Source organism: Aristolochia californica, unplaced genomic scaffold, assembly GCF_029961685.1.
Source record: "Aristolochia californica isolate CCGP_79_NKW_82.1479 unplaced genomic scaffold, dmAriCali1.0.hap1 SCAF_3, whole genome shotgun sequence".
NCBI lineage: Eukaryota > Viridiplantae > Streptophyta > Magnoliopsida > Piperales > Aristolochiaceae > Aristolochia > Aristolochia californica.
In genome coordinates, this window is record NW_027181992.1 from 45,819,317 (window position 1) to 45,840,430 (window position 21,114).

The following is a 21,114-nucleotide window of genomic DNA, read 5'->3' on the forward strand; positions in this document are numbered from 1 at the left end:
CCAACGGCCCTCCCCCTTAGCTTTTCTGTCACTCCGGCTGCTCGCTTGCATTCGAACCGAACAGGCCCGAGCTAACTAACATGCGCCACGTGCTGTGCTTACCTCTCATCTTCTGCTCTCTTTTCACTCTCCGAAGAGTGTCGGGTTGCAGGCGTGTTTAAATTTCTCTATCTGCAGCTATAAATGCCCGCGTCGCTCCGAGATTTCTGCGTGCCTCGTTCTCATATATCTCCCTTGTTTATTCGAACGGGCGCTTCACACATCCCCTCGCCTGATTAAAGGAAAATACGAGTCGCTTCCCTGATTCAGGTGGACAAGATCTCTCCGGTTTTGTTTCTCTTGTTCCTTGGTCTTTTTATTTGTCGTGCTCGTGAAGAATTCGAGGACTGAGTTTGCTCGATTTTTTTATTTGGTGTTCGAAGGTTGATTTTTTCGCTTGACGTCGTGATTGTCTAGTTTGATCTGTTGAATGGAAGATCTGATTTTTCTTTTTTTTTTTAAATTGCTGGAAATGTCTGGATTTTGATTGCCTCACTTAGTTTTCGTGTTGGTTGTGGTTTATGATGCTGGATCTGGAGTTCTCGAGTTATTCTTTCGGTCACATGTGTCGATGTTTGATGGTTTGTTTATTATGAATTTGCGTGGTCGAAGTTTACAAGTGAAAGATCTGTTTGTCTTGACTGGCAATTTGAGTAAATTGAGGATGGAAGAATTATTAGTGTGAATTCTGTTGCATTTTGCTGATTGGGTTTTATGCATGTGCATGTGCACTATTCATAACCTCTTGCCTATTTACGCAACCGGACAGCATTGAAGGCCATAATTGGCTCTGTATTTGGATGAGCCGCTGCATCATATTTTTGGCTTAATGAATTGCGCCGTTGTTTGTAGTGTCGATTGAATGGAGTAGTGAAGGAGAACAAAATTGGTCGATTCAGGCTTTAGCTTGATGGTAGCATGGGTGGTGGGTTCTTACGTGAGGTCTAGAGTTCAAGTCTTACAGGTGCATGGGGTACTTAGACTTGTGATGATACGATCACTATTCAGAACAGAGAAAGAGAGCAGCAGTACTTGATAGCTCCCCAGCTTTCTAACCGCTTGGAATAAACAGTAGATATTGAGAATTCTGGAACTAAACATGTGTTTTTTCTGGTTCTAAAATTTTTCTCTGATGTTGAGAACTCTGGAACTAAAGATGTGTTTTTCCTGGTTCTAATTTTTTTCTCTGATATTAGCATGGAGTTTATGGTTGGGGTGAAGCTTTTTCAATGAACTACAAGATTAAATTTTTTTTTGGGTGATTTAAGCATTTTATTTACCTGGAGTTACTAATGAATCATCACACATAAATTTAAATTTAATTTTTTTTTTTTGTTACCCTCTCTGAATGTCACTAGAGTAGAACTTTGATTCCTTTATTTGGAGCTATAGTTATGGATGCCAAGTCTTTTATGAACAGGAAGCTTCTTATATTATTCAAATACTTTTGGATAAGGGTATGACTTCCTGTCTCATCATTTCCTAATCCATATGATTTGGCTAATATTTAATTTATTTGCAGGTTTGCATTGTTTTACTCCTCGTAAAATGGCTACTGGACAATTATTTTCACGAAATACCCAAGCACTGTTCTACAACTACAAGCAACTTCCTATCCAGAGAATGCTGGATTTTGATTTCCTTTGTGGTGTGTAGTGTATAGCTGCTTTGTTGCTCTGTTTTTTCCTCAAATCTTTATATATAATGGCCAGAATTTAGTTTGATGACTTCTAGATGCTAATACTGGATTCTATTTGCTTTTTAGGGAGGGAAACTCCTTCTGTTGCTGGCATTATTAATCCTGGTGCTGAGGGGTTTCAAAAACTATTTTTTGGTCAAGAGGAGATTGCTATACCAGTTCATTCTAGGTTTGCATGCTTTTGAATAGTTTTGTTAAGAAAATACATCATGAACTAATATTCACGTAAGGTCCTTGATTTGATTTCTCTACTTTATTTTAGTAGAGACACTAAATCAGCTTTTGCTGTGTGTACTATCTTTTAAAGCATTGATGCTGCTTGTAACGCGCATCCAACAGCAGATGTCTTCATCAATTTTGCTTCATTTAGAAGGTGGGTAATTTTTTTGTATGGTAATTGTAGCAACGGAAAATCTTCCAATTTAGCCTGAAAAGTTTGTTTTTTCTGCATTTGCAGTGCTGCTGCTTCTTCCATGGCTGCTTTAAAGAAACCAACCATCAGGGTTGTGGCTATCATAGCTGAAGGTGTCCCTGAATTTGATACCAAGCAATTGATTGCATATGCACGTTCCAACAATAAGGTACAGAAGCAAAAAACAGAGCTCTTTTCTTTGTCGACTGATCCACAGTATGCCATTGGAATTACAACCAAATATGTTTGTCATTTCAATAAAAAAGAGTTAATAATACTAAACAACTCGTTGTCCAAATTCTGCCTGCATGTGCATGTTGTTAATCTTGATGTGGATGTTAATTGCAGGTGGTTATTGGCCCTGCTACTGTGGGAGGCATTCAGGCTGGTGCGTTTAAAATTGGTGACACTGCAGGAACAATTGACAATATTATTCAGTGCAAACTTTACAGGCCTGGATCAGTGGGATTTGTTTCCAAATCAGTAATTTCTTATCCCTATACTGGATTCTCTGCTTTTTTATACAGTATGTTCCTCCTCTATGAGAGGCAAGTACTTGCTGAAGAAATCAATTTCTCACACACATGAAAAATGAAAAATCGTTATGCTGTGATAATTGAGGTTACAAGCTCATTGGATCGAGTGACCAACAGTCATGATTACTTCCTGTGTTGTATACATTTTCATGGTTTGGTTTGAACCTGAATGCTTACTTCCACAACCAGCAGGGAGACCCTTAGGCCAATTCTCAACTGCTGAGTACTATCTTGCACACTACTTCCAGCTGACAGTCACATGCTAACACAGGGAAGAAATTATTGCCCTCCCACAAATCAGAAGATCTGTTAGATGCGAATAGAGCAAGAGCAATTGCCAATTGGCCTAAGCTTTTAGTTTCATCCTTGAGATATCTTGATGCTCTGCTGTGAAGTAGCATGCACAGTTTGTACTTTCTAAGAATTGGATCTGACTGTCTGGTTTTCTATCTCAGGGTGGCATGTCAAATGAACTCTACAACACAATTGCACGTGTTACTGATGGAATATATGAAGGTTTGTACCATGATTTCTCATTGTTATCCATGGGTTTTACTTTAATGCAACTGTGTTATTTGCTAGCTAGTGCTTCCTTTATCTTTTCCCTTACCTATATTCCTTTTTAATGTGTGTGGTTAAATCTTTGCAGGCATAGCAATTGGAGGAGATGTTTTTCCTGGCTCCACTCTCTCTGATCATGTCTTGCGTTTCAACAACATACCACAGGCATGTCATTATTCACTTGCTGTCTTTTTTTTTTGTTCTTTTGAGAGTATAATGGTATTTGGCATTGGGTCTTTATGAAGTAGTAAGAACTTTTTGTGGGTGTTTCATACTAACCTTTGAATCCACTTTAAACAAGAAGATGGATATTTCATACTGAACCGTTAATGTTGAGTGGTGTTGATCATAATATGTTTGATGTAATGTTTTAGATATGTTTGAAGCTAATATCCGAAGTAGAGTTTCTATTTCTTTTTCTTTCTTATTTGTAGAAACACTGACTGACTTGTTTGGTGTTTGAGGTGCATCTAAACTTGGTTTTTCCCACGGGTTCTTTATCAGCTGAAAAACCATGAAAGTAAATGAGCAATTGCCGTCACCTCTTCTCTTTGCAAAAATATGAAAGGAAACCAATTTTTTTCTCTTTTGTTTTTCTTTTTTTTTTTTTACATGAAATAGCTGACAAACTATTTTCTTTTTTCTTTTGGCACTTTTTTGGGTTACTCTCAGATATATTAATTTGAATATATAATCTATCCTCAATGTTATGTTATTTTAACTGAAGATGATGGTTATGGTTAAAATATTAATTATTAGAGTTTGTCCTTTTGTGTCGTCAATAGGAAACGGATTTCTCAATTAAGTACTGTTAGATGATTTTAAAATTTGAGCAAGTTGCCTGAACTCAGATACATAATGGGTCTTGACGAAATAAAAAGAATTAGTTACAATTTTTTTCTTGTTAGCACATGTTGTAATTGTAGTATTAAGTAAGGAAGCTATTCCTCACATCCAAACTGGTTAAGATATAACTTTGCAAATTCTTCTTTATATAGGTTTTTTGAAAATGGCTCTTTATATAGTGATGACCCAATAAAGATAAGTTCATTATTCATATATCCGTGAAGAATGTCCCTTCTGCTACCGGTCTTAATTTGAAATTAATGAATCTATAAGCTCAACTTGTTCATGTATGGAGAGAATAGTTTGCAGTACCTTAAATGAGTTGATTCTGGTTCAGGTCAAGATGGTGGTTGTGCTTGGAGAGCTTGGTGGACAAGATGAGTACTCCCTTGTTGAAGCACTGAAACAAGGAAAGGTTCAGAAGCCAGTCGTGGCATGGGTTAGTGGGACATGTGCTCGGCTTTTCAAGTCAGAAGTGCAATTTGGCCATGCTGTGAGTATCCTTTTACCTGTTTGTCTTGACATCTCATGCATTTTGGGTTGTTACTCATGTTGTTATTTCCAAAATAGGGTGCCAAAAGTGGCGGTGAATTGGAGTCAGCACAGGCCAAAAATCAAGCATTAAGGGAAGCTGGAGCTGTTGTCCCTACTTCCTATGAGGCACTCGAGGATGCAATCAAAGAGACTTTTGAGAAACTTGTATGTTTATCATATTCTATAAAGTTAGGTGACTGAGATTGTCCTAAGTATTGATTTACAATAAAAATATTCAACATTACCATGCTGTGATTTATTTTAGGTTGAAGAAGGGAAGATTGGCCCTGTTTCTGAGGTGAAACCTCCCCAGATCCCCGAGGATCTTAACTTTGCAATTAAGAGTGGGAAGGTTCGAGCTCCAACCCATATCATCTCCACCATCTCTGATGATAGAGGTCTAATTCAAAACCCTCAAGAAAGTTTTCGTTTCTTGCAAGGAGTCTTTTCTGGTCTGTTCTGCTTATAAAGTGACCATAGTCAACGACATGAGAGCTGTTACTCAGTTACCGCTTTTATGTTGCAGGGGAGGAACCGTGTTATGCTGGCGTCCCAATGTCTACAATTGTTGAACGGGGTTTTGGTGTGGGTGATGTTATCTCTCTTCTGTGGTTCAAGCGTAGCCTTCCCCGTTACTGTACACAGTTTATTGAGGTGTGTGTGTAGATGATTCATATTTGACAAGTAAGATTCTCTTGGTCAACATCTAACTGATGTTTTTCCTTATTTCTCATTCGTCAGATCTGTATCATGTTATGTGCTGACCATGGGCCTTGTGTCTCTGGTGCTCACAATACCATAGTCACTGCTAGGGCTGGAAAAGATCTGGTCTCTAGCCTTGTCTCAGGTAAATGCAAATTCTTGATGCTCTATAATGTATCTGTGGTATTATATGCACAATGCCATTCAAAATTAGAAAAATATTGCACTTTAAAGTACCTTTCTTCACAGTGTCTGTCAAAATTAAATTGGTGATGGTTGCTTTGCCTTGACAGAAATTAGAAACTGAGTCGTTTTCTTGAGCAGGGCTGCTAACAATTGGTCCCCGGTTTGGTGGTGCTATTGATGATGCTGCTCGCTATTTCAAGGATGCTTATGACAGGGTGAGCAGATGATTTTCTTTTTTAGTTGTTTTGAAGCAGGAAATTATCTTTGGGGCACCATTCTTGTTCTCATGAGACCTGTTCTTGCTTCTTCTCAGGGTCTTTCACCTTATGAATTTGTCGAAGGCATGAAAAAGAAAGGCATTCGTGTGCCAGGAATTGGCCACAGGTAAATTATTTTCTTATGTTCATTTTTTTCTCCTGTGAGAGCTGGGTGACATTATCTGGAATTTTAAGTGTTTAAACGTTCATTCTATTTATCACTTGAACTAGGATCAAGAGAGGAGACAACAGAGACAAGAGAGTTGAGCTGCTTCAGGAGTACGCGCACACGCATTTTCCATCTGTGAAGTACATGGAGTATGCTGTTCAAGTTGAGACATATACACTATCCAAGGCAAGTAACTTGGTCCTCAACGTTGATGGTGCGATAGGGTCTCTTTTCTTGGATCTTCTTGCTGGAAGTGGCATGTTCAGCAAGCAAGAGATTGATGAAATTGTGGAGATTGGGTACCTAAATGGGCTCTTTGTGCTGGCTCGCTCTATTGGTCTTATCGGGTTAGTATTCAGTATCTATTTTGTCTACTATGTTACTTTTGAGCAATGCTTCATTTGGAAACTGATAGTTGGCTGCCTTGATTGAATTCCAATCCAAAAGTGGATAGATTAAAAAGATGAAACTCACGTGGCCGCATTTTCCTCCTTTTCTCTCTCCATTAAATTTCATTTTTAAACATTTTTTTCTTGGAATTCTGCAGCCATACCTTTGATCAGAAGAGATTGAAGCAGCCACTGTACCGTCACCCTTGGGAGGATGTGCTTTACACCAAGTGAAAGGATCTGGAAGGTGCTAAAGCACTTTTTTTGCGAATTTTCTATCTGGTGTTTGTACTGCTCATAGCTGGTAGTTATTTTTAGTAGAAACTGAATGGAAGATTGCCTAATATTGAGCATCATAATGCTATTTGATAGTGAAACTGTTTTCCGACCTCTTAATGTGGAACAATGTAGACACTAAGGACAGCAGCACTGGTTCGAGCCACACCTGGCCCTGCAACTCCTTCCTCTATCAATTCTCATCCTACCAGTAGTTTATTCCGCCAGTTCATCTGGAAGTGATGCTTAGTACGCACAAGAAACAAAGAACATGGGTGAGCTCTCCAGATTAACGTTCTTTGGGCTTTGTCAGCAGGCACAGACAGAAGAGCGCTAATAATTGCCACAGATATCGCGGTCCCGCCGCCTCAGTGCGATTTGACAAGTCCATGTGCAGTTATCCTAATCCCCTAGTATCCATTGTGAGTGTTCCAATCTATTTCTAATCAGAGCAACAGGTCAAAGATTCCTTAACTCGCTCCATGTTTAATTTCTTTTCCTACTGCACCTCGTACCCATGAAAACTCTCCGTACCTCTGTCTGAGGCAGCTCACTTGTTCAGGCCGACGCCTCCGAGTAGTCGGACTTCGGGTCCAAGAGCGGTAGAAAAGGAAACTGATGCCATCCACTTGTCGCATTTAGGGCAGTTAGGTATGGTACATGTGTACGAAGGTTCTCGTTGAGTTGAACCGTTCACAGAGATGGTCCCCTGATGGATCAACGATGCTGATGTGTGATCGAAGCACTTGACGGGTTGTCGGCGAGTTCACTCCCTGACGGAGCCCTTGCATGAATGAATCGGATCTTAAAACGGAATATCTCTTCAGAAGAACGGTTCCTGGGCAATGCAGAGAGCCGTCGGACCGGATGAAAACAACAGTTCAGTGGTGGGTCGCCGAATTGCAAGCAAACACGTGATGAAAACCACATATCAGTAGTGGTTTTTGGTTCTGTAAGTGAGAAACTGTACTCTCCCGGCGACAGGTTAGGAGTTTCTCGAGCCATGTCTGGATGATTTCCATTTCAAAACCACTAAAAAGAAAAAACAAAAGATAAACTTGTCCACTTCAACTTTCAGAATAATAGGAGTAGAGAAAAAACAAAAATTTTAGTAGTGATTTTTCAATTACTTGACTTTAATGTTGTTGAAACCAAATCAACAAACTAATCAGCAGAGTAGCTGGTTCCAATAGAATCGACTCATTGTGGGAGGGTGGGGGGTTTCATCTTTCGTTCGATTTTATGAAATTTTGATTGAGGTGACCCAGAAGCATAAAATTACAGAGCGACATTCTGAAAGAGAGATTCAAAATCAATACCAAATTGCCAAGGAAGCGATGAAATTATGGGTATTATTTCTGTGTTTACGCTCTACAGATAACTGTTGTTGAACAAACTATTTCCGGCTTCAAAAATGAAAAGTCACCACCCAAAGCATCTTCTCTCTCTCTCTCTTTCCCTCGGGGGTGGGGTGGGGTGGGGTGGGGGGGAGGTGGGGAGGCATCTATCGTTCGATTCTGACCTTTTTATCTCTTCTTTTATGGAATTTTGATTGAGGTGACCCAGAAGCATAAAATTATAGAGTGACAAGAGATTCAAAACCACTACCCAAATGCCAAGGAAGCGATGAGATTATGGGTATTATTGCTGTGTTTACGCTCTGCAGACTACTGTTGTTGAACAAATTATTTGTCTTAAAAAATGAAAAGCCTGCAAAGCCACCACCCAAAGCATCTTCTCTCTCTCTCTCTCTCTCGTTTCTGGGCACTTCTGTGCTCTGCAATTTTCAACTCTCGCAGTCTGAACTGCAGGGCTTGAGCCTTCCTCTGTTCCTCGGGTGAGAAAAGCTCTGAAGTTCCGAGAAGTGAAGAGAGCGTAGAAAGGGGTAAAAGATGGCTTCGGGCAGCAGAACCTCCCAAACTAACAAGAGCCACTCCTCCGGTTCAAGCAACATCCGCGCCCAACCTCACCAACATCACCATTCCCACCAGCACCACCCGCAGTCGGACTCTATCAGCAGAGCTATTGCTCAGTACACCACCGACGCTCGTCTCCATACTGAATTCGAGCAGTCAGGGGAACCGGGTAAGTCCTTCAACTACTCGGAGTCTGTCAAAAGTACTAATATCTCCTCCGTCCCCGAACAGCAAATCACCGCTTACCTCTCCAAAATTCAGCGTGGAGGCCACATCCAGCCTTTTGGTTGCATGATTGCCATTAAAGAGTCCACCTTCCAAGTTATTGCGTACAGCGAAAACTCCATTGAAATGCTCGACCTTACTCCGCAGTCCGTCCCCACCCTCGATACTCCACCACTGCTTACCATTGGTACTGATGTCCGGACACTGTTTACCCCCCCAAGTGCAATCCTCTTAGAAAAGGCGGCAGGAGCGCGAGAAATCACACTTCTGAACCCAATTTGGATCCACTCAAGGAACTCCGGAAAACCATTTTATGCAATTCTGCACCGTATTGATGTGGGGATTGTTTTAGACTTGGAGCCCGCGAGAACCGAGGACCCTGCCTTGTCCATTGCTGGGGCCGTCCAGTCTCAGAAACTCGCTGTGCAGGTCATATCACGTCTCCAGGCTTTGCCAGGTGGGGATATTAAACTCTTGTGTGACACTGTGGTGGAACATGTCCGTGAGCTCACAGGCTATGATCGCGTCATGGTTTATAAATTCCACGAGGATGAACACGGGGAGGTGGTAGCAGAGAGCAAAAGAGCAGATTTAGAACCCTATATAGGTTGGCACTATCCTGCCACCGATATTCCACAGGCTTCGAGGTTCTTGTTCAAACAGAACCGGGGGAGAATGATTTGTGATTGCCATGCCATGCCGGTGAGTGTAGTTCAAGACGAATCATTGATGCAACCTCTGTGTCTGGTGGGTTCAACACTGCGAGCACCCCATGGATGTCATGCGCAGTACATGGCAAACATGGGATCTATTGCTTCATTGGCACTGGCGGTTATTATCAATGGGTATGAGGAGGCTGTCCCTACTAGTGGTGGGAGGAATCCGACGAAACTATGGGGCCTAGTTGTGTGCCACCATACATCCCCTCGCTGCATCCCCTTTCCGCTCCGCTATGCTTGTGAGTTCCTCATGCAGGCATTTGGACTTCAACTAAATATGGAACTACAATTAGCATCCCAGCTGTTAGAAAAACATGTTCTCAGGACGCAGACTCTACTGTGTGACATGCTCTTGCGTGACTCCCCAACAGGCATTGTAACACAGAGTCCAAGTATCATGGACCTTGTCAAATGTGATGGTGCTGCTTTGTACTACCAGGGTAATTATTACCCACAGGGAGTGAGCCCCACTGAAGCACAGATCAAGGATGTTGCAAAATGGTTATTGACTTTTCATGGGGATTCCACTGGATTGAGCACAGATAGCTTGGCTGATGCCGGCTATCCTGGGGCTACTTCCCTTGGTGATGAAGTTTGTGGAATGGCTGTGGCGTATATCACCTCAAGAGATTTCCTTTTTTGGTTCCGATCCCATACAGCAAAGGAGATCAAGTGGGGTGGTGCTAAGCATCATCCAGAGGATAAAGATGATGGCCAGAGAATGAACCCACGTTCATCATTTAAGGCATTTTTGGAGGTGGTCAAGAGCCGAAGTTTGCCTTGGGAGACCGCGGAGATGGATGCCATACACTCTCTGCAACTGATTTTGCGGGACTCTTTCAAAGATGCTGAAGTGAGTAATTCAAAGGCCATGGTGAACAACAATAATCTCACAGATATGGAGTTTCAGGGAGTGGATGAACTAAGTTCAGTGGCGAGGGAGATGGTTAGGTTAATTGAGACTGCAACAGCTCCAATCTTTGCTGTTGATTCTGATGGAAGAGTTAATGGGTGGAATGCAAAAATTGCTGAATTAACTGGGTTGTCAGTTGAAGAAGCTATGGGAAAATCACTAGTTCATGACCTTGTTTACAAGGAATCCTCAGATGTTGTGGATAAACTACTTTCTCGTGCTTTAAGAGGTATTTAGTTTATTATTTTTTGCCCAATTTTGTTTAAACATTCATAGTGAACCTTGTAAAACTCGGATTATGTTTTAATGATTTTAGTATATGAGGCATAGGTCTTTATTATCTTGGAATCTGATCTCTCCAACAAATTCAGCAATGGATCATACATGGTTTTTTTTTTTTTTTTTTGAGACAAGTCAGCTCGTGAAATATTTTGGATATGTATCTTAGCAGCCAGATTTATTAAAGAACCAGTGGTGCCCAAGGAATAAAACTGATGATTATTGTGAGAAACATTCTCATTTGTTATATATTAATGCAGGTGATGAAGATAAGGATGTGGAGATAAAGCTGAAGACATTTGGGACTGCAGGAACAACTAAGGCTGTTTTTGTGGTGGTTAATGCATGCTCTAGTAAGGATTACACAAACAACATTGTCGGTGTGTGCTTTGTTGGTCAGGATATAACAGGGCAAAAAGTGGTCATGGATAAGTTCATTCATATACAAGGTGATTATAGGGCTATAGTACAAAGTCCTAATCCTGTGATTCCTCCTATATTTGCTTCAGATGAGAATACTTGTTGCTTAGAGTGGAACACAGCCATGGAAAAGCTTACTGGCTGGTCAAGAAATGAAATTGTTGGGAAGATCTTAGTTGGAGATGTTTTTGGTAGTTGTTGTCGGCTGCGGGGGCGGGATGAACTAACAAAATTTATGATCCTTCTTCACAAAGCAATCAGTGGGCAGGATTCTGATCAATTCCCATTTACATTTTTTGACCGAAATGGAAAATGCATCCAAGCCCTCTTGACTGCAAATAAAAGAGTTAATATGGATGGTCAAATTATTGGGGCCTTCTGTTTCTTGCAGGTAGCAAGCCCTGAACTACAGCAAGCATTAGAAATACAGAGACAGCAAGAGAAGAAGTGTTTTGCGAGAATGAAGGAGTTGGCTTATATTTGTCAAGAGATCAGAAATCCTCTTAATGGGATCCGATTTACTAACTCACTATTGGAGGCCACAAATTTAACTGATGATCAGAAACAACTTCTTGAGACTAGTACTGCTTGTGAGAAACAGATGATGAAGATTTTAAAGGATGTTGGTTTGGAGAGTATTGAAGATGGGTGAGTCACTTACTTTGGGTATTCTATCTTAAAGCTCATAAAGTTCAACGTAATTAATGTTATTGATCTTGCATATTGCTTACTCAGATCTGGTTATTCTTTTTTATGACAGTTCTTTGAAACTTGAGAAGGCAGACTTTCTGCTCGGACGTGTCATAAATGCTGTTGTTAGTCAAGTAATGATTCTATTGAGGCAGAGAGGCTTACAATTAATCCGTGACATTCCAGAAGAAATAAAAGTTATGGCTGTTTATGGGGATCAAGTCAGACTCCAGCAAGTGCTAGCTGGTTTCTTGTTGAACATGGTGAAGTATGCACCGACACCAGGAGGTTGGGTAGAAATCCATGTTAGACCAAGTTTAAAACAGATCTCTGAAGGGATCGATATTGTATTTCTGGAAATCAGGTTTGACCAACTCTCATTAGTGTTTTTATTTTTATACCATAACTTTTGTGAGAACCAATTTTTCCTTTATCTTTGTTATATCAACAATTGGAAAAATTATATGACAGGTGTATTTAGGTTGTGCCATAAATCTTTACTGTGTGCCACAACTTGACATCACTTTCTGTCATGAACCTGAAGTCTCAAAGATGATTTATTGGCCTAGGGTGTATGTGCGCTGCTGCAATAAGCATGTACTTATTTATGGACCTTTTTATTTGCCCTTAGCAAACTTATGTAACAACCATTTATAGGTGGTGGGTAAAAACTTTCACCAGCCTATAGTTGTACATGTGCTCTACATCTCAGGTTGGTTGTTTGAAGAGTGAAAATTTATAGTGTGTGAGGGAACACTCCCACATTAGCTTGGGTTTGAAAAGATTCTATCCCACATTAGCTCCCCTCACAACAAGAGATTGAAGAGAAGAGAGGGAGGGGGGGTGTAATTTAGCGCACAAATCAGCAGCCGAATTGGCTGATCTAAGTACAAGAAATGGTGGATACAATGTCCAAATATAAAGAAAAATCTGCCAATGACGCCATGGGGGGAAGGATGAGGTGGAGCACCATTCGATGAAAATCTTGGAGTCTCCCTCTACGATAAGGAGACCACTGAAGCAGTTCTGAAAAATTTGCAAGCCGTGAAGGAGACCGGCGAGCTCAGCAGTGGTCGAGTCACAAATTCCGAGAGGGTCAAAGTAAGAGAGGATGGCAGTGCCTCTTGGATCAAAAACCACCCCACCAAACCCGGGTTCCTAAAGGCGCTACCATCAAAGTTTAGCTTATAATATCCGGAGGAAGGAGGCTCCCAAACAACAACTCGGCAGGGGGCAGTGGAGACAAACATCTGAGCGATAATATTCCAATTGGTGCGGATCGGGGCACAAGAGAGGCACCAAGGAACAAAAGCAATGCAGGCAACCAGTAGAAGCTTGCCCAGGCTGGGCAGGGGGGTTCCAGAAGAGAAAAGACACATGGTGCTCAGGTCAAGCGGGATCTAGAAGTTAAGTCCCATGTTGTCAATCATGTAGGTCCAGACCTTCCAGGCGAAGTCACAGTGAAGGAGGCCGTGATTCACAGTTTCAGCCGCTGTCCCGCAGAAGGGGCAGAGAGGATCGGGAGTGGTGTTGCCACGCCTAATAAGGTTGTCTGCAGTAAGGATCTTGTTGCAATAGACACTCCAAAGGAAAAACTTCAGCTTGGGTGGGTTCGAGAGGTGCCAGGCAAGAGCAGCCGAATGTGGGGCGGGAGGCCGGGTCCATCCCATAATATGACGGTAGGCCGAGGAGACCGAGAATCGCCCGCTATCATCAGGGAGCCAAATCATCGGGTCAGCCGTCTGAGGGTGAACCATAACACTATTGAGACTATCAATCAAGCCACAAGCAGAAATGACTTCCTCATTAGTAAGGTTGTGTCTGAGGCAGAGATTTCATGAGCCATTCTACCAAGCGTCAGAGATAGATAAGTCGCAGCTGGTGGTGTGTTGAAGCAGTGGTGGGTAAGACGAGGCAAGAGAGCCATCACCCGACCACCATTCCATTCAGAAACACAGACTGGAGCCATCTCCAACAAAGAACCGAATGGCAGTGCGGAAAGAGGATAACAAATTAAACATGGCCTTCCAGACGGGGGAGAGATGACGACAGTTGCCTCCAATGATCCATCTATCACCAAGACACTAAGGCTTGAAGGCAACCATTGGCTTCCATGAAGCCCCAAGGAAGAGTTGAGCTTCTAAAACCACTTGAGCAATAGAGCATGTCCCATTTCCTTGGTGAGCTTGATCTTGAGCCCACCGAAAGATTTTGGCTTACACACTTCATCCTAGCTAACAAGGTGATAGTGAAACTCATTTCCAGTGTTATGCCACAAAAACGTCTCTTGATAATGTCAATGCACCAGCTAATAGAGGCGGGGCAAGCCAGGAAAGAGAGGAAGTAGTTGGGAATACCCGCGAGGCATGAGTTTAAGAGGATCAATCAACCAGCCTTGGAGAGCATCCTACCCTTCCAAGAGGAGAGACATCGCTCAAGTCACTCTATCACAGAAGCCTAGAGATCCATTCGAGGTCTGCTATCAGTAAGAGGAAGACCTAGGTAGTATGTGGGCGCAATCACAATGGGACATCCTAGAGTCTCTGCCATAATTTGAAGCTCAGGGAGATCGATGTGATATCCCATGATGGTTGACTTTCCTCAATTAACTTTCTGACCAGAAGTGATCTCAAAAGGGCCGAGAAGGGCCTTAATGTTGCGGACCTGGTCCAGTGTGCTGATGCCGAAGCAAATGGTGTCATCTGCGAACTGGAGTAGGGGGGGGGGTGTCAAAGCAACTTTGTTGGGAGACGACCTCTAACCAACCAATGTTGCGGGCAGAGTAAAACATTGAGGATAAGTACTCAGCAATGTTGTTGAAGAGGAGTGTCTCCTGAACGGATGCTTCGAGTGCCTTGGAAGAAGCTACATACCGTGCCATTGAGAAGCTAGGAGTAAGAGGCTGAACCTCCATTTGTCTTTGAGGCCCATACGCTGCATAATGTCGTCTAGGAGGGACCAACTAACTCGGTCGAAAGCTTTCTCAAAGCCCAACTTAAGGACAAACCACGGCCGACCCATCTTGGCAAAATGATCCACAATTTCATGTGTGACCATAGCTGAGTCAAGTATGTCATTGCCTCTGATAAAAGCACTCTGGCCCCGGTGGATGATGGTAGGTAGAACAACCTTGAGACGACGAACCAGGATGTGGGCGATGATCTTGTAGGAAGTTGAAACTAGACTGATTGGCCAATAATCTTGAGGGCGCTCCACTAGTTTTCTTGGGGACCAGAGCAATAAGAGAAACACCAACACTCTTAAAGGTGATTCCATGATCATAGAAGCTTCGGACCATGGAAATGATGTCCAACCTCACAGCGGGCCAGCAAGCCTTGTACAATTCCCCGTTGAATCCATCAGGCCCTAGGGCCCTATCCCAGGGGAGTTCTAGTACAACATCCTCAACCTCCAAGTTAGAGAAAGAAAGCTCAATGAAACTCGCCAAAATTAGGGAAATCGCGGAGAAGTGAAGGCTAGGGAGCCTGGGCCGGTGGTGGTACTCCTCTTTGTAAAGATCTCCAAAGAAGCTGAGAAAAACATTACAGGTCCTATCCAAGGTAACCTTGTTGTCAATAGATAAGGAGGTGACCTAGTTAGTCCTCCGGCGGGCCGAGGCGATGGCATGGAAAAACTTTGTGTTAGCATCCCCCTCGGTCATGGGGGAGAACCTTTTAATTTTGGGAGGAGTAAGCCAATCCAATACCATGTTTGTGTTCTATTTGGCCTTTGTGCTTGTCCTCTATAACCCATGTGTGCACTGGGGGTGCATCGGTGGTTAAAAAAATCACTAGTTTATAGTTGCATATGTGCTCCACATCTTATGCAAGTTGCTTGGATGTGATAGTTGTTGTGTATAGGAAAATAATCCCATATTGGTTTGGGGTTGAAAGATCCTATACTTATTAGTTGGGAAGAAGCCTCCTAGTTTTGGCTAGTCATTGTGAGAAAACTTGCCTCCCCTTTTTTTTCTTTCTTGATGGCAATGAGAGATGATGCTTCATTAAGATAGCTGACAAAGGTTAAAAAGTACAATCCGCAGATTATTTGGCTTAAGTCAAAATCTACTCTCTATAATGAAAGAAAGAGAGACTCAAACAGCGAGAGAGGTGCCAATAGCAATATGTTGTCGGATAACCCTTTCCTATTGGTGCTTCTAGGAGTGTCTAGCTAATCAACCCTTAAGTTTCTATAGATACTCTTCAATTTCATCAAAATACATGAAAAATCGACTTAGTGGATATTTATTCCCATTGGACCAATTTGAGCAATGGCTGTATCTCCTTCTACAATGAGCGAGGTGGAAAATTTGCTTACAAAGAGTTGAGTTCCCCTATGAAGGGCTTTCAACTCTGCCACCAATGCATCACATTCGGCCAAAGGGTGCAGAGTAAATGGGAAGGATATTACTTGTTATGTCTTTGATAAACATCTCTCCCACCAACAGGAGCAAGATTGCCCCATGAATTGCCATTGAAATTTAATTTTAGCCATCTCTCAGGAGAAGGGGCATGGATGATGAGCTCAAGAATCATGTGTAGAGTTGTTAACTACCTTTTAGTTTCTTCTGAAGAACGAGTAGGGATATGTCTCATGAATCTTGCTTGCCCGAAAGAAAACTCAGTGCATGGTTGCCTCAATGACCAATAGGCTTTTGCCTACCCACAAAGGTCCACTCGTTCCTGATGATGACATCAAATATAGCTTAATTTTTTCCTTCCAGTTTTACCCATTGGGACCAAATTCATTGATCAAACAAAGCATGAAGAGATACTGGGAAGCAAAGTTGAGGACCAAACTTTAGGGTAAAGGCACTCCAAAGTTCTCTAGAAAACTGTCCCAACTTTAGCAATTGAAAACCTGCTTGCTGTTGTCAAAATGTTAGCAGTTTTTATTGAGATTTTCTTTAACAAGTTATATGAATTGCTTAGTTTATTATGGATTCTATGGATGCTAGAGTAATTTTGCCTTAGTTACTGAAAAGAGAAAATATAAAACCCTAGGTAAAAACACATGTAGTAGGGGTGTAAACGGATCAAATTTGGTCTGGATAGTGGAATTCCAGATCCAATCCGTTTTCGGATATCCAAAATCCGAATGTCCGGGAAACTATTCGAACTCGGTATTCAAATCCAATCCGTTTGGATAGTATCCAGATAATATACAGATCCAAAATCCTATAATGAAAAGCATATGACTCCTGAAAGAAAAAGTCTCATAAGGAGAAGAGTAGAGTTGCAGTTTATGTGAAATCTAGAAACAGGGGGTTAGAAGTCGATCCCTCTTCCTCTTAATTACAGAACCTAAAGTTTTTTTGCCACTTTCTTTTCATTTCCTGAGTTCTTAACAGTGAAGCTTGTCAATGGACGATGACACAAGCACAATCACCCTTCCAATGTGAATCTAACTATACAAACCGAAGGAGAAAGAATATGAGAGAGAGAGAGAGAGATTATCTCAAAGGAAAATGAAGAAGTCAGGAAGCTCGTGTTCGGCAGCAGCTGAAGTTGGCGAGAAGATACTTGTCACTGGTAAAACGAGAGTGGAGGAAAAGAGGAGAGGAGAATGAGAGTTAAGCGAGAGAGAAGGGAGGGGAAAGGTAGACTGGCTGGCGGAGGATCTAAGAAGACAGGAAAGTTATTGAATAGTGGAAAAGTAAAAGCTTAGTCACATAAATAATAACCCCTTGAAGATTCTCTGACTTGAATGTTATAAAACCGATAAAAACTTAAACACTTGAAAAGAAAGCATTGAAGATTCAAATTTAAAATAACAACTTTTGGGGAGGGAAAAAGAATCTGGGGGAGGGAAAACTTTGGTGATTTGTAATGTTTCCTGATCTGGATATTTTCTGGATGCGAATTCATCGATTCTGATTCTAATTCAAATTTAAAGCGGATATTATTTATACATCCAAACTCAGTCCTAAAAACAAAAAATTCAGATTGACCTGAAATTTCGGATCCGGATCTGAATCCAGATCAAATCTGGATAATATCCGGACCCATTGACTCCCCTAACATGAAGTCTCTTACAACATGTATATCATAGTTTTGTACTACAGAAAGCTCTAAATCATAGTTTCCTCACATGATATTACCAAAATAAAGACGTTTATCATGATAAAAATAAGCCTAACCCATTACTTTATGGATTGACGATTATTTCTGGGCAAAGCACTTCCAACTTCTTCGTTGTTTATATTGGAAAGTCATGTAGACATTGACTAACCTTGAAATCTTCATATTACTATTTATAGAGTTCTTTTGCATCAGATATATCCTCAACTTTTAAATTAGCCTCTGGATGTATCCGATATAATTACGAATTCTGATTATAGATATGTATAAATAAAGAATTATCATTCATTTATCCAAATTAAAATTAGAAACAAGATTAGCATGGAGATAGCTAAACTGCTCAGAACCAATCTTATCTCTTCCTGTAATGGAGCTTCCGTCTGCCCATACTTTTGGAAATTACAAAAATGGTCCTTGCTTTGGCTTAGAAAATGCCCTGGTAATGCTTCATATTGAAGATTCAATCTTATAGGGGTCCACAGATTCACTCTTGGAGTGTGCGTTTAAGTCTCTGACAAAGCAAAGAAAAGATTGGAGATGTTTAGGCCTCCTCTTTCTCACTGTTTTCATTTCTAAGGTTCTCAAAATTTTCATTTCTAAGATATTTTTTCTTTTGTCTAAGATGGTGCTCCAATGAGAACTTTATTATATTGTTAACTATTATTATTTTTATTTTTTTATTATTATTACTATTAGTATGATTTTAGGCCCTGATCATTAGGGAACATTTGATGCTATCGCACTCATTTGTTGATTAAATATGAAATTCTTGTTTTGCAGTCGATTGTACTTGTCAGATGACTGTTTTTTTTTTTTTTTTTTTTTTGAGCTCTATAATAAATCCAGATGGTTATACTATTTGGACTATCTTGATTGACTGAAGAATGTCCTCTCATTAGTGCAGGCAAGCTCTTCAATTTCTATCAACAAATATCTTACACAAATGGAACAAGCGACATCTAATTGAACCTACTAACATGATTCTTACTGTAGATAAGCTAAAGGTTGAAAACCATACACATTGACAACCTATTGAGTTCCTGTGATGGAATGTCTTTGATTCAAGTTTATCATTCACTGTGGATATGCTGCGCTTAAATAGCATACATTAGACTATTGTACTTCTGAGGTGTAGGGCAATGTGGTGGTTCAAAATGGTTGGTTCATTTGGATTTCATGGTCTAGTAAGCCAAAGAGAAGGAAGCACTGGAGAAGACTGATGGGTTTAAATAATCGATCATTCCAGCTTCATGGATGACTAATCTATTTTTAAACAAATGTCTAAAATCTTTCAGTCCATTTCTTTGCTTCAAGTTTTTCTCTTTTTCTTTTTTTACAATATGAATCTCTTTTCTTTCCTTTTTTCCCCCATAACTATGACCATTCTTTGTTTAACTGCAGGCTGATATGCTCTGGGGATGGCCTCCCTCCAGAACTCATCCAAGACATGTTTCACAGTAGTCAATGGGTCACACAAGAAGGGCTAGGTCTGAGCATGTCCAGGAAGCTCCTGAAGTTGATGAATGGAGAAGTTCAATATATTAGAGACTCTGAGAGGTCTTACTTCCTTCTCCTAATGGAACTTCCCACTTTGCAAACAGTCTCAGATGACATGAACTAGTGCCTGAATACCTGACTACTTTTTATTACTCTCACATGGCCATCAGTCTGTTCATAACATCAATTGGCTCTGCTTCATCTATAATTATCAGTTTGATTAGCATCCTCACGCGGCCGATCTGGTTCTGATAAATCTCAACTTGGTTTGGCGTAGTAATTCATGATTCCGACAATATCTGCTCGAACTGCAAAGGTGATGAACTGAAAGTATATTGGTGTTCAGTCTTGAACTAGGGATTGTGCTGCTCGAACTTGGTTTGTCTATATTGGCCTATTTGTAGATGTAGTGGGTCTTCTAATGGTTGTATAGAGAGGGAGAAATTGAAAGTGGTCCTTATCTCCTATATATAATGTGTAAATCTAATTTTTACTTCGTATTATTTGTCTATCAGGGAGGGTGTGGATGGACAGAGTCCAATTGTTAGTTTTGTCAGATATATTTATGTAACATAAACTGGTTTAAATGTCTTGGAGTTCCCTTCGTATTACTAAGGAAAGATTTTTGAAGCTCTACCAAGAACCTTGCATAGTCTTACACAGGAGTACTACATGGGGGACTATTTCTTATGTAGAGCCATCATTGTTTGCTCATGTGAGATCAATTACCAGGATAGAAAAAGTGAAATGGAATGCTTATTTTGTTCTATCCATACAATGTTTACAATAGACCCTGGTAAATGGGGAATTTGTTTCGATTTGGCTTGCAAAAGGCGAGGATTTGGTCACCCCTGAAGCCAACCCTGTATACATCCCTGAACAAGGCATTCTTTTCTCTCTTTATTCCGTTCGATCATCACAGAGACCAATTTCCTCGTTAATCCTTGTTTTTCAAAGTGCATGTCACTCGTAAACGGAAATTTCCTTAGCATCATCAATTAGATGAAATCAATCGGTTTCTGTTACTGTCGCACAACATTCTTTGACTCTGTTATAACAGGAACGCCGAAATCAACAGAGGGTGAACACGCCTTTCTGTCAACAAAAGTAGTTTTTGTTTCTTCTTTGTGGAGTGGCGCAGCTGCGATGCCCGAATGGAGGAAGCGTGCAAATTTTTACATTACAGCCGCCATTGTTGCTTTCACTGCGGCCCCACTGAGAGGTGATGCAGGTCAGCGAAGACGAGAGATTTTCTCCACATCCTTCGCTGCTAAAAGATGAAGACTAAAAGCAGACCAAGTCGGAAAAGCAAAAGATTAAGCCCAAAGATTCTCGAAACTGATAATGAAGGGGCTAAAAGGGTTTATCCTGTTGCAGTTTTGAACTCGTAAGCACGACTTTACGTGACAATTTCAAAGATGTTTTCTTCACTTTCTGAGTTTCTGTGACGGGAACGCTAAACTAATCCGTTTTTGAGTGTGGGGAATGGGGATTGAGAATACTCTCCAGAAAAGCAAAAACATGATCCATTCGCGATTAGCATAGGCTGGACCATTTCTGAAATTACAATTATTGAATTTTTGCAGCAGTTTTTCTATTGAAACTCAGAGATGGTTAGACCTTTTCTTAATTTTTTTATATCGGAAGTATAATAATTAAATCGTCATGACAATCGCTCGCCTCAGAATATTCGAATGCTTTACTGAAGTTAACTGGATGCTTCGATCGGATTTGGTCCCACTGATCCACCATTGACATTAACAGCCAGC

General features: G+C 41.0%; 2 protein-coding genes across 2 annotated transcripts; both read left to right on the forward strand.

Moving 5' to 3' along the window:
- The first annotated feature begins 77 nt into the window (after positions 1–77).
- LOC137958565 (ATP-citrate synthase beta chain protein 1) lies at positions 78–6,726 on the forward strand. Its single transcript, XM_068805631.1, has 17 exons — positions 78–309; positions 1,562–1,687; positions 1,805–1,907; positions 2,046–2,111; positions 2,196–2,319; positions 2,499–2,633; positions 3,142–3,202; positions 3,336–3,412; positions 4,431–4,586; positions 4,664–4,792; positions 4,893–5,025; positions 5,154–5,281; positions 5,369–5,474; positions 5,654–5,730; positions 5,829–5,899; positions 6,004–6,288; positions 6,489–6,726. The coding sequence occupies exons 2-17, from the start codon at positions 1,588–1,590 to the stop codon at positions 6,562–6,564; spliced, it is 1,827 nt and encodes a 608-aa protein (XP_068661732.1). The 5' UTR covers positions 78–309; positions 1,562–1,587; the 3' UTR covers positions 6,565–6,726.
- Positions 6,727–8,121: 1,395 nt separating this feature from the next.
- LOC137958855 (phytochrome B-like) lies at positions 8,122–19,981 on the forward strand. The gene is made up of 4 exons (XM_068806037.1): positions 8,122–10,608; positions 10,919–11,726; positions 11,839–12,132; positions 19,250–19,981. Exons 1-4 carry the CDS (start codon positions 8,499–8,501, stop codon positions 19,467–19,469), a joined length of 3,432 nt encoding a protein of 1,143 aa, XP_068662138.1. The 5' UTR covers positions 8,122–8,498; the 3' UTR covers positions 19,470–19,981.
- Positions 19,982–21,114: the final 1,133 nt, after the last annotated feature.